Source organism: Pantherophis guttatus, chromosome 4 (genome assembly GCF_059756535.1).
Source record: "Pantherophis guttatus breed Tessera chromosome 4, ASM5975653v1, whole genome shotgun sequence".
Taxonomy (NCBI): domain Eukaryota; kingdom Metazoa; phylum Chordata; class Lepidosauria; order Squamata; family Colubridae; genus Pantherophis; species Pantherophis guttatus.
The window spans coordinates 1,880,544-1,892,585 of NC_142066.1; the positions used below are offsets into that span (position 1 = coordinate 1,880,544).

Here is a 12,042-nt window from a genome sequence, read left to right on the forward strand (position 1 = left end):
AAGATTTAGGCCTGGCCTAAATCTTCTCCCCTTTTTAAATGTAAATTTTAATTTGTTTTTAAAATTATGGGGTATTTTAAATTCAGCCAAATTATTTAATTCGTTTTTAATTTCTTTTAAATTTTTGCATTTATGTGTTTTGTCTTGTGGCTGTTCACCGCCCTGAGTCCTTCGGGAGAAGGGCGGTATAGAAATTTAATAAAATAAAATAAAATAAAACGTGTGGACTGCAACTCCCAGAATTCTGGCTGGGGAATTCTGGGAGTTGGAGTCCAGAAGTTTTAAAAGTGACTAAGGTTGAAAAAAACTGGGGACTCTATAGGGAGACCCCTAAAAATTGGCCTCCAACCTTAATCAAATCACCTTTGGCTAATTTTGGAGTAGAACTCCCGTCGTCCCTAACCACGACACTAATAAAACATTGTGGACTAGAAACTTGGCAGGGAGGAGCAAGACTCTGACACAGGGGCCCACATTTTTATGCTCGGAGACAAAAGCTGTAAAAAATATCAGGAGTCTCCTACCATTTTTTCCTGATTCAGAGATCTTATTAAAAAGCAGAAAATAGAAGTGACCCTTCTTGTTTTAAAGATACGCTAATTTTGGGAGTGGGGGAGGAATTATTAGTCTTTTATTCAGGTAAATACAGTATTAAATGTTGGGGGGAAAAGAGCTGTGTTTGTCATTGCTAACTGGGGAATTCTGGGAGTTGAACTCCAGACATGATGGCTGAGGAATTCTGGGAGTTGAAGTTCAAACCTTCTGTCTGGAGAATTCTGGGTGTTGAGTCCACAAATGCTGGCTGGGAATTCTGGGAATTGAAGTCCACAAATGCTGGTTGGGGAATTCTGGGAGTTGAAATCCAGGCATGATGGCTGAGGAATTCTAGGAATTAAAGTCCACAAATGCTGGTTGGGGAATTCTGGGAGTTGAAGTCCACAAATGCTGGTTGGGGAATTCTGGGAGTTGAACTCCAGACATGATGGCTGAGAAATTCTGGGAACTGAAGTTCAAACCTTCTGTCTGGAGAATTCTGGGTGTTGAGTCCACAAATGCTGGCTGGGAATTCTGGGAATTGAAGTCCACAAATGCTGGTTGGGGAATTTTGGGAGTTGAAATCCACAAATGCTGGTTGGGGAATTCTGGGAGTTGAAGTTCACAAATGCTGATTGGGGAATTCTGGGAGTTTAAATCCAAGCATGATAATTCTAGGAATTAAAGTCCACATATGCTGGCTGAGAAATTCTGGGACTTGAAATCCATGAATTCTGGCTGGGGAATCCTGGGAGCTAAAGTCCAGAGATTTTAAAAGTTGCTAAACCTGAGAAGTTTTTCTGATCTTGGCATTAGTGCTGTTCCTCCTCCTCCTGAGTCGGCCTGGGGCGCACTCACGATGCCCGCCCGCCCTGGACGAGCCTCTGCAGCCCCTCTTTGTTAAACTCCATGCAGTGCCAGGACAAGGACTCCGTGGTATCTTGGGCTCCGAGCTGCAGGTACAACTTCTTCGCTCGCTGGTTGCTCTCCATGGTGCTGAATTTCATCCCGGTGCAACCGGCAGCCAGCGCCACCTGCCAAGCCAGAGAAAAATAGACATCAGTGCCCAATTTTGCGGGTGATTCTGGCTAAACCAGCACCCCACTTTCCAGGGTGCATCCGGGCAATAAGAAAATTGCCCTGCCCCCCCACCCCCCACCCCCGTTCCCTTGGTAGACTGCCACTGAAGCTGCAGGCTCTGTGATCCTTTTATCTGACCCAACAGGACAGGGTGTCCTCGACTTACGACCAATCCACCAGCAACCAAAATTCCGATGGGGTGCAGGTAGTCCTCGACTTAATGACCACAACCGAGACCAAAATTGCTGTCGCTAAGCGGGACAGTGGTTCAGTGAGTTTTGCCCCATTTTGTGACCTTCCTTGCCCCCGTTGTTAAGTGAATCTCAGTTGTTAAATTAGCGGCAGGGTTGTTAAGCGAATCTGGCTTTCCCTATTTGGAAGGGGCATTGCGTGAACCCCGGGATGCTGCAATATGAGTCAGTTGCCAAACGTCTGAATTTTGGTTGCGACGGTCGTATGTGTGAAAAACAGTCCGAAGTTACTTTTTTCAGTGCCGTCGTAACTTCGAATGGTCACTGAACAAACTGTTGTAAGTCGAGGTCTATCTGTATCTGTCTTTCCTGAGAAAGGGACAATGTTTCCTTATTTGCGGAAGTCCTGAAGAGATAAGACACTAGTCCTCAATGCCATCATAACTCAAATCCTGAGAAAGTTTTACATTCCGAACTTACTTCGGCAAGTTTCGCCAGCAACTGCTTTCCGATTCCTTTATCTGGGAAGAAGAAACCACAAGGAAGTCAGGGCACTGCCCCAAAAGTGCCATGCCAATTACATTTATTATTTTTTTAAAAAAAGTCTAATAATTGCAACCATTTTCTTGGGAAACACTGGATTTTGCCCAGACTGAACCTTCCTCTATTTTAGTGTTTTTCAAACTTGCCAACTATAAAATGGATGGACTTCAACTCCCAGAATTCCCTAGCTGGTATTTCTTAAGGTGGATGGACTTCAACTCCCAGAATTCCCCAGCCAGCATGCTTTAAGATGGATGGATTATAATTCCCAGAATTTCCCAGCTGGCATGCTTTAAGGGGGATGGAGTCCCAGAATTCCCAGAACTCCCAGAATTCCCTAGCTGGTATTTCTTAAGGTGGATGGACTTCAACTCCCAGAATTCCCCAGCTGGCATGCCTTAAGATGGATGGACTTCAACTCCCAGAATTCCCTAGCTGGTATTTCTTAAGGTGGATGGACTTCAACTCCCAGAATTCCCCAGCCAGCATGCTTTAAGATGGATGGATTATAATTCCCAGAATTTCCCAGCTGGCATGCTTTAAGGGGGATGGAGTCCCAGAATTCCCAGAACTCCCAGAATTCCCCAGCGGGCATGAATCACTCCAAACTGGCAAGACCATATAAGTGCTATTAATCTGATAGGCTCATCAAAACCGGCTTAAGGTTAAGTTAAAAAGTTAAAAGTTACCTTGGCCTTATTTTGTCTGATTTATTAAATTCATATGCCACCCATCGCACGATAATAAACCGACTCTGGACGACTTCCACATGATCATTTTTAACCTACCCCGAAATTCCGGCACCACGTATACATTTTCCAAATAGACCATCTTTCCGTGGTTGACGCAGTATCCCTTGTAGTACAAGGCGTAGCCGATCGGGCGCCCTGCATTGGGAGTAAAACTATAGTTGATGAATTTATCGTGTGGCCCATTTATTTCACATTTTGATAAAAAAAAACCACCAGAGTTCAAATACAAAATAAAAAATTTGGGGGGGCGTAAAATAACACAACTGGATCGCATCACAAGCTAAACCAGGAATCAGCAACCTGCGGCTCCGGAGCCGAATGTGGCTCTTTGGGCCCTCTGCTGTGGCTCCCTGTCAGGTGATCCCACCACTGGCTGGCCCCGCCCCTCGCCCTCCCCTCCCAGTCACTCCTTGCCTGGCCTGAGAAGGTAGGGTGACGGCGGGGGGATGGAGAAGCAGCCAGGGCAGAGACAGATACAGAGAGAAAGAGAGAGAGACATAGAGAGAGAGAGAGGGAGAGAGGGAGATATAAGAGAGAGAGAGAAAGAGAGAGACATAGAGAGAGAGAGAGAGAGACATAGAGAGAGAGAGAGACATAGATAGAGACAGAGAGAGAGAGACAGAGACAGAGATACAGAGAGAGGGAGAGGGATATATATATATATAAATATATATATATATATAGAGAGAGAGAGAGATACATAGAGAGATACAGAGAGAGAGGGAGAGAGAGAGAGAGACATAGAGAGATACAGAGAGAGGGAGAGAGGGATATATATATATATATATAAAGAGAGAGAGAGAGACATAGATAGAGACAGAGAGAGAGAGAGACAGAGACAGAGACAGAGATACAGAGAGAGGGAGAGGGATATATATATATATATATATAGAGAGAGAGAGAGAGAGATACATAGAGAGATACAGAGAGAGAGAGAGAGAGATACAGAGAGAGAGGGAGAGAGAGAGGGAGAGAGAGAGACAGAGAGATACAGAGAGAGGGAGAGAGGGATATATATATATATATATATATATATATAAAGAGAGAGAGAGAGAGATACAGAGAGAGATACAGAGAGAGATACAGAAAGAGAGGGAGAGAGAGAGAGAGACAGAGAGATACAGAGAGGGAGAGAGGGATATATATATATATATATAAAGAGAGAGAGAGAGAGATACAGAGAGAGGGAGAGAGGGATATATATATATATATATATATAGAGAGAGAGAGAGAGAGATACATAGAGAGATACAGAGAGAGAGAGAGAGAGAGATACAGAGAGAGATACAGAGAGAGAGGGAGAGAGAGAGAGAGACAGAGAGATACAGAGAGAGGGAGAGAGGGATATATATATATATATATATATATATATATATATATATATATATATATAAAGAGAGAGAGAGAGAGATACAGAGAGAGATACAGAGAGAGAGGGAGAGAGAGAGAGAGACAGAGAGATACAGAGAGAGGGAGAGAGGGATATATATATATATATAAAGAGAGAGAGAGAGAGATACAGAGAGATACAGAGAGAGAGGGAGAGAGAGAGAGACATAGAAAGATACAGAGAGAGAGAGAGACATAGAGAGATACAGAGAGAGGGAGAGAGGGATATATATATATATATATATATATATATATATATATATATATATATATATATATATATAAAGAGAGAGAGAGAGAGATACAGAGAGAGATACAGAGAGAGAGGGAGAGAGAGAGAGAGACAGAGATACAGAGAGAGGGAGAGAGGGATATATATATATATAAAGAGAGAGACAGAGAGATACAGAGAGAGGGAGAGAGGGATAGATATATATATATAAAGAGAGAGAGAGAGAGATACAGAGAGAGATACAGAGAGAGAGGGAGAGAGAGAGAGACATAGAAAGATACAGAGAGAGAGAGAGAGAGAGAGACATAGAGAGATACAGAGAGAGAGAGAGAGAGAGAGAGAGACTAGAGAGATACAGAAAGAGAGGGAGGGAGGGGAGAGAAAGATGTCAAAAGGATTTTGTGGTTCCCGGTGTTTTTTAACAACCAGTTCTCTGCCCTAATGACCGGCTGGGTAGGCGTGGCTAGGGGGGGTCATGTGACTGGTGGAAGTGACTGACGTTGAGCTGGCCACGCCCACTCAGGTTTTGTGGCTCCCGGTGTTTTCTTTTCTGTGGGAAACGGGTCCAAATGGCTCTTTTGGAGTATTTAAGGTTGCTAAACATTCTGCATTCATTTGGGGGTGGGGGTGTTTTGTAAACACAATTACAGGTGGTCCTCGACTTACGACACGCAATTGAGCCTCCCAATTCTGTTGCTAAACGGAACATTTGTTGAGTAAAGTTTGGCCCCTGTTTTACGACCTTTCTTAACTACGGTTGTTAAATGAAGCAGTGCAGGTGTTAAAGTTGGTCAGATGGTCGTTAAAGTGAATCCGGCTTTGTCAAGGAGGTCGCAAAAGGGGAAAATCACGTGATCCCGGGACACTCCGACTGTCGTAAATACGAGTCCCTTGCCCAAGCGTCTGAATTTTGCTCATGGGGATGCTGCGACGGTCGTTAAGTGTGGAAAACGGTCATAAGTCGCTTTTTCAGTGCCGTGGTCACTTCGAACGGCCACTAAATGAATGGTTGTAAGTCGAGGACTAACTCACAGGGCGAAAACTCACACAATATTTTAGTTTATGTTACCGTACAATAAATATTAAATGATCAATGTAAGTAATGAAGGTGACTTTAAGATTAAAACCTTAAAATGGTTGAATGAATTTTCAGTCTTTGAAGTTTTACATGTTGGGGGGGGGGAAATTGGGGTGGGGTGGGGGAACAGCTCTTACCTGGCTTGGAGGGGTTTTCGGGGGGCAGTTCAGCCATAAGACATTTGAAGAAGGGATCTTGGCCAAAGCCATCTGCTCTCAGATCTGAGACAGGGAGGAAGAGGAGGAGGAAGAAGAAGAGATAGAGAAGGAGAGTTAGGAGGAGGAAGAGAGGAGGAGGAGGAAGAAAATTAGGAGGGAGAGAAGAAAGGAGGTGTAAGAAGAAGAGATGGAGGAGGAGAATTTGGAGGAAGAGAAGGACAAGGAAGAAGGGGAGGAGGAAGAAGAATGGAGGAAGAATGAAGGAAGAAAGGGAGGGAGGAGGTAGAAGAAGAAGAGATGGAGACGGAGAATTAGGAAGAGGAAGAAAGAAGGAGGAGGAGGAAGAATGGAGGAGGAGGAGAATTAGGAGGAGGAGGAGAAAGGAAGAAAGATGGAGGAGGAGGTATGAAGAAGAGATGCAGAAGGAGAATTTGGAGGAGGAGAAGGACAAGGAAGAAAGGAGGAAAAAGACGGAGGAAGAATGAAGGAAGAAAGGAGGAAAAAGAAGAATGGAGGAAGAATGAGGGAGGAGATGGAAGAAGAAGAGATGGAGAATTAGGACAAAGAAGAAAGGAGGAGGAAGAAGAATGGAGGAAGAATGAAGGAAGGAAGGGGGAGGAGGGGAGGTGGAAGAAGAGATGGAGAAGGAGAATTTGGAGGAGGAAAAGGACAAAGAAGAAAGGAGGAGGAAGGAGAATGGAGGAAGAATGAAGGAAGGAAGGGAGGAGGTAGAAGAAGAAGAGATGGAGAAGGAGAATTGGGAAGAGGAAGAAAGAAGGAGGAGGAGGAAGAATGGAGGAAAAGGAGAAAGGAAGAAGGAGGTATGAAAAAGAGATGCAGAAGGAGAATTTGGAGGAGGAGAAGGACAAGGAAGAAAGGAGGAAAAAGAAGAATAGAGGAAGAATGAAGGAGGAAACGAGGTGGAAGAAGAAGAGATGGAGAATTAGGAAGAGGAAGAAAGGGGGAGGAAGAGAATTAGGAGGGGGAGAAAGGAGAAGGAGAAATGGAGAAGGAGAATTTGGAGGAGGAAAAGGACAAGGAAGAAAGGAGGAAGAATGAAGGAAGGGGGAGGAGGAGGAGGGGGTGGAAGAAGAGATGGAGAAAGAGAATTTGGAGGAGGAGAAGGACAGGGAAGAAACGACGAGGAGGAGGGGTGGAGAAGGAAGAGAAAGAAAGGAGGAAGAATGGAAAAAAGATTAAGGAAGGAGAATTAGGAGGAGGAGGAGGAGAAGTGGTGGAGGAGGAGAAGGAAGAAGAAAAAGGGAGAAAGAAAGGAGGAGGGGAAGGAAAAAAGGAGGAAGGGTAGAATTAGGAGGAGGAAGAAGAAAGGAGGAGAGACGGGGAGGAAAAAAACAAACACGTATTCAGAATTCAAACTTGTTTCGCAAAAGGGAAATCCACACCCAAAAATCCGCTCCTGATTTCCCCCACTATGGCCACCTCGGATTCTTCCGAACCGGCTGAGCCCAGCTCTGCCATCCACCAGCTGGGCAGCCGACCGAGGGCTCCGCTCTGCTCTCCACCCACTCACAAAATTCCAGAAAGGTTGCCCACCCCACAATCATCACCCCCACACCTGAAATTCCCCACCCACCCACCCCGAAAAAGCTCTCCAAAAATAAATCCTTACCTTCGGCGCTAATCGAGACCTCGTGCAATAAATTATGATATTCCGCAATTTCCTGAGGTTGGAAATAGAGGGGTTGTTATATGAAGACACCCTGGGGGTGAGGGGGGATCGAACCCCCCAAATCCCAACCTTGCCCAGAGTCCCAAATGCAGCAGGGAGGCTTGAAACAATAATCCTCCAATTATGACGGCGTGAAGGTACGACGCTGAAAAAAAAAAGCGACTTGGGAACGTTTTCCGCCCTTAACGACCGTCGCAGCGTTCCCCGCGGTCCCGGGATCAAAAATTCGGCCGCTGGGTCACCGACTCGTATTTACGTCCCGGGGGGGGGGTGTCACGTGATTTTTTCCCCCTTTTGCGACGGTTTTCTTAACAAGCGTGGCCACCAAAGGCCATGAAACGGGAACGCAACTCGCTTAACAACCGTCTTAACTTAAAACAATGTTTATGTTTATAGTGTTTTGAGTTATAAATTTTAAATTACGGGCCAAATTTATTAATTATTTTAAATCTATTTTTAATTGTAATGTTATGTATAAATGTTTTTATTTTGGCTGTTCACCGCCCTGAGTCCGAAAGGAGAAGGGCGGTATAGAAGTTTGAATAATAAATAAATAAATAAATAAATAAATAAATAAATAAATAAATAAATAAATAAATAAATAAATAAAGAGTTAAAGACTTAGGGAGAATTTGAAGCTAACAAATTGTTAGCATATTTTAGTTTTATGTTTGTGAATGCTATACGCTGTGCTTGTTCAGGGAAGTCGAGGGAGGGGGGTGGGGGAGAAGGGGGAGGGGGCAAGGGGGGGTGGGATGGGGGGAGGGGGGAGGGGGGGAGAAAATGTTTGTATCTTTTATAAAACTTTTCAATTAAAAAAAAAGAACCAATGGAAATGCTGCAGCTCAGGTGAGAGCTGTCAGTCGAGTTATTCGAGAAATTATGCAAGAAGGGAAAAATGATATTTCTCTTTACTTTCTTGTTTTGGTTGGGGGGGGGTCCCTCGGTGTAATTAGCAAAACGGGGTTCTTTGCACAGGTATTTAATCAAATCTTACAGCACCCCAAGATTTCCCGCCCCCCCCACAGGTTGGACATTGGACTGAACCAAATCAGAGAGAAGGGGCCGCAAATTCTGAAATTTATTTTTTCCTCTTCTCGGTTGGTGGAAAGTCTCAGCAAGAGGCCCTCCTGCTCTTTGGAGTTTCTATCTACCTAAACAGATTTAAACAGATTATTAATCTGTTGGAAGGGACCCTGTAGGTCATCTAATCCAACCCCACACCCAAGGGAGGGGGGGTTTCTGTGGATTTGATCTGGCCCTTTTTGGCCCCTGTCACTAAATCTGGAACAATCCAGGTGCCAGGTGTGAGTTCACCTGCCAAGATTCTTTGATCTGCAAAACACAGAGAGAGAGAGAGAGAGAAAGAGGGAGAGAGAGAGAGAGAGAGAGGGAGGGAGAGAGAGAGAGAGAGAGGGAGAGAGAGGGAGAGAGAGAGGGAGAGAGAGAGAGAGAAATGCATAGAAGGATGGATGGATGGATGGATGGGGCAGGTAATTAGGTAGGTAGGTAGATACCGTTGATAGACAAACCTAAAGACGGACGGATGGACAGATAAAATAAAATCATAGAGCTGGAAAGGACACATGGAGGTCTTCTAATTGAACCCTGGTGCTCTTATACCGTCCTGGACAGAAGGAAGGAAGGAAGGAAGGAAGGAAGGAAGGAAGGAAGGAAGGAAGGAAGGAAGGAAGGAAGGAAGGAAAGAACGCAAGCACACAAGCACACAAGCAAACAGGCAAGAAAGGGAGGGAGGGAGGGAGGGAGGGAGGGAGAGGGAGGAAGGAAGGAAGGAAGGAAGGAAGGAAGGAAGGAAGGAAGGAAGGAAGAAAGTTGAAAAGAAGGCTCTTTCTCCTTTCTTTCTGTTTTTTCTTCCTTCCTCCCTCCCTCCTTCCCTTCCCCTTTTTTCCTTTCCTCCCTCTTTTCTCCCTTTCCTTTCTTTTCCTCCCTCCCTCCTTTCTTCCTTTCCTTTCCTTTCCTTCCTTCCCTTCCCTTTTTCTCCTTCCCTTCCCTTCCTTTCCCTTCCCCTTCCCTTCCCTTCCCTTCCCTTCCCTCTTTTCTCCTTCCCTTCCCTTTCCTCTTTTCTCCTTTCTTTTCTTTTTCTCCTTTCCTTTCCTTTCCTTTCCTTTCCTTTCCTCTTTTCTCCTTCCCTTCCCTTTTTCTTCCCTTCCCTGTCCTTTCTTTTCCTCCTTTCTTCCTTTCCTTCCTTCCCTTCCCTTCCCTTTCTTCCTGGGACCCAAGGCAAGAGACCCTAACACCATCCCAGACAAACCATGGTCCAATCCTGGCTTGAAACAAGATCGGAAAGTCTGGATTTCGCCCACCCCTGACCTTTATGAAGCTCATGAGAAGCTCACAATCGTCGCTGGTGGCCGGCCGGATGAGACACTCCATCGCTCTGGCCGGGAGCTCCAAAAAGTGGCTCCGGCCAGCAAAGTCCGGTCAGTTTTGTCCTTTCCTGCCCTGCCCAGGGCGGGGAAAAATGCCCAGTGGGTAGTTGCAGAGGGCCAGGTGCCAATCACGTGGGAAAGGGTGCGGCTATCATTTTCCCTGGCCAGGAAGGTGCCAGTTTATGGATTTCTTTATGGAGATTTTGATCCTGCCTTTTACGACTTTATAAGTCACTCTTTATAAATTGGCACCTCGATATTAAAACGGATTAAAAAGAAGCGAGGAATAGACAGGATAGAGATCAGATCTTCAGGGCAGGGGTGGAAATCCAGCAGGTTCTGACAGGTTCGGGAGAACTGGTAGCGGAAATTTTGAGCAGTTCGGAGAACCGGCAAATAAAACCTCTGGCTGGCCCCAGAGTGGGGTGGGAATGGGGATTTTGCAGTATCCTTCCCCTGGAGTGGGGAGGGAATGGAGGTTTTGCAGTAGCCTTCCCCTGGAGTGGGGTGGGAATGGATATTTTGCAGTATCCTTCCCCCTGGAGTGGGGTGGGAATGGATATTTTGCAGTATCCTTCCCCCTGGAGTGGGGTGGGAATGGAGATTTTGCAGTAGCCTTCCACTGGAGTGGGGAGGGAATGGAGATTTTGCAGTAGCCTTCCCCTGGAGTGGGGAGGGAATGGGGATTTTGCAGTATCCTTCCCCCTGGAGTGGGGAGGGAATGGGGATTTTGCAGTATCGTTCCCCTGGAGTGGGGAGAGAATCGGGATTTTGCAGTATCCTTGCCCCTGGAGTGGGGTGGGAATGGAGATTTTGCAGTATCCTTAAAGATTTAAAGTGTAAAGATATTAGGATAAAGAATGAATTATTCAAAAATGAAAAGAGAATATATATGATTAAAAATGGAGAAAATAGAATTTGAGGGCGAAAGAAGATACTGTTTATAGAGAAATAAGAATAGAAATATTAAGATTTGATTAAAAAATACAGTTTGGCAGAAACTGTAACCAAGCAAAATATATTTGGATATGACAAATTGTATATGATATGATATGATATGATATGATATGATATGATATGATATGATATGATATGATATGATATGGTCAATACTCTGTTTCATAAAATATGTGGGTATTTTATTTTTATTTTATTTTTTTTGGAGGTTCTTTCTATACATCAGTTCCAATTTTTTAAAATTCATCAGGAAATTCTAGTCTCATCTTGGACAAGAAAGCCAGCTGGGTGATTTGGGGCCAATGATCAGGAGGCGGAGAGTTCTAGTCTCGTCTAAGGCACGAAAGCCAGCTGGGTGACTTCGGGCTGATCACATTCTCCCAGCCGAGTCCACCTCACAGGGTTGTTGTGTGTGGGTGGGAGGAAAGATAAAGGACTATTCTGAATGTTTGCCTGCTGGGGAATTCTGGGATTTGAAGTCCAGATCTCCTAAAGTCATCAACGGGTGTAAGTAGAAACGCCGGACTAAACTCACGCAGGACTCCGGGTGCGAATCGTGCCCGGCAAACGAAAATACTTCAGAAGTGGGAATCTGACCTCCTGCAGGTTGCACCCAGCGACCTGAGGGCGCCTATCAGAGTTTAGCCATGATTTCCCCTTGGCCGAGTTTTCCCGCCCCACTCATTAACCTTGGTTTATGATCCCTAATGGCCAGAAATCAAATCACCCCACCTCTTCCACCCATTCTTATGACATAAATGTAATTTACGGCTCCTGCCAAGCTATTTCCAAAGAATGAGAAGCAGGATTTGGGCCAAAAGTTTACACATTCGAGAGATCCGGGATCCCTGATTTCCCAACCAGGGATCAGATTGCAGGGGACCAGCTTTCGAACTCGGATCAAGGTTCACTCCAACGAAAGGTGCTTGACCCACAAAACAGTTAGCCATTTTGCAATGAGACAAGCTGGGTATGTGGGTGTGTGGGACCCCCTTCCCCCAAAAAGGTATCCTTAGTGGGTAGATCCCACCCGAAGAAATATTACAGG

General features: G+C 45.1%; 1 protein-coding gene across 1 annotated transcript; it reads right to left on the minus strand.

Moving 5' to 3' along the window:
* Nucleotides 1–523: 523 nt before the first annotated feature.
* On the minus strand, nucleotides 524–10,296 carry LOC117659510 (thialysine N-epsilon-acetyltransferase-like). Its single transcript, XM_060685227.2, has 6 exons — nucleotides 9,979–10,296; nucleotides 7,588–7,639; nucleotides 5,937–6,020; nucleotides 3,137–3,235; nucleotides 2,286–2,326; nucleotides 524–1,568 (listed from the first exon to the last, which is right to left on the minus strand). The coding sequence occupies exons 1-6, from the start codon at nucleotides 10,039–10,041 to the stop codon at nucleotides 1,389–1,391; spliced, it is 519 nt and encodes a 172-aa protein (XP_060541210.1). The 5' UTR covers nucleotides 10,042–10,296; the 3' UTR covers nucleotides 524–1,388.
* Nucleotides 10,297–12,042: the final 1,746 nt, after the last annotated feature.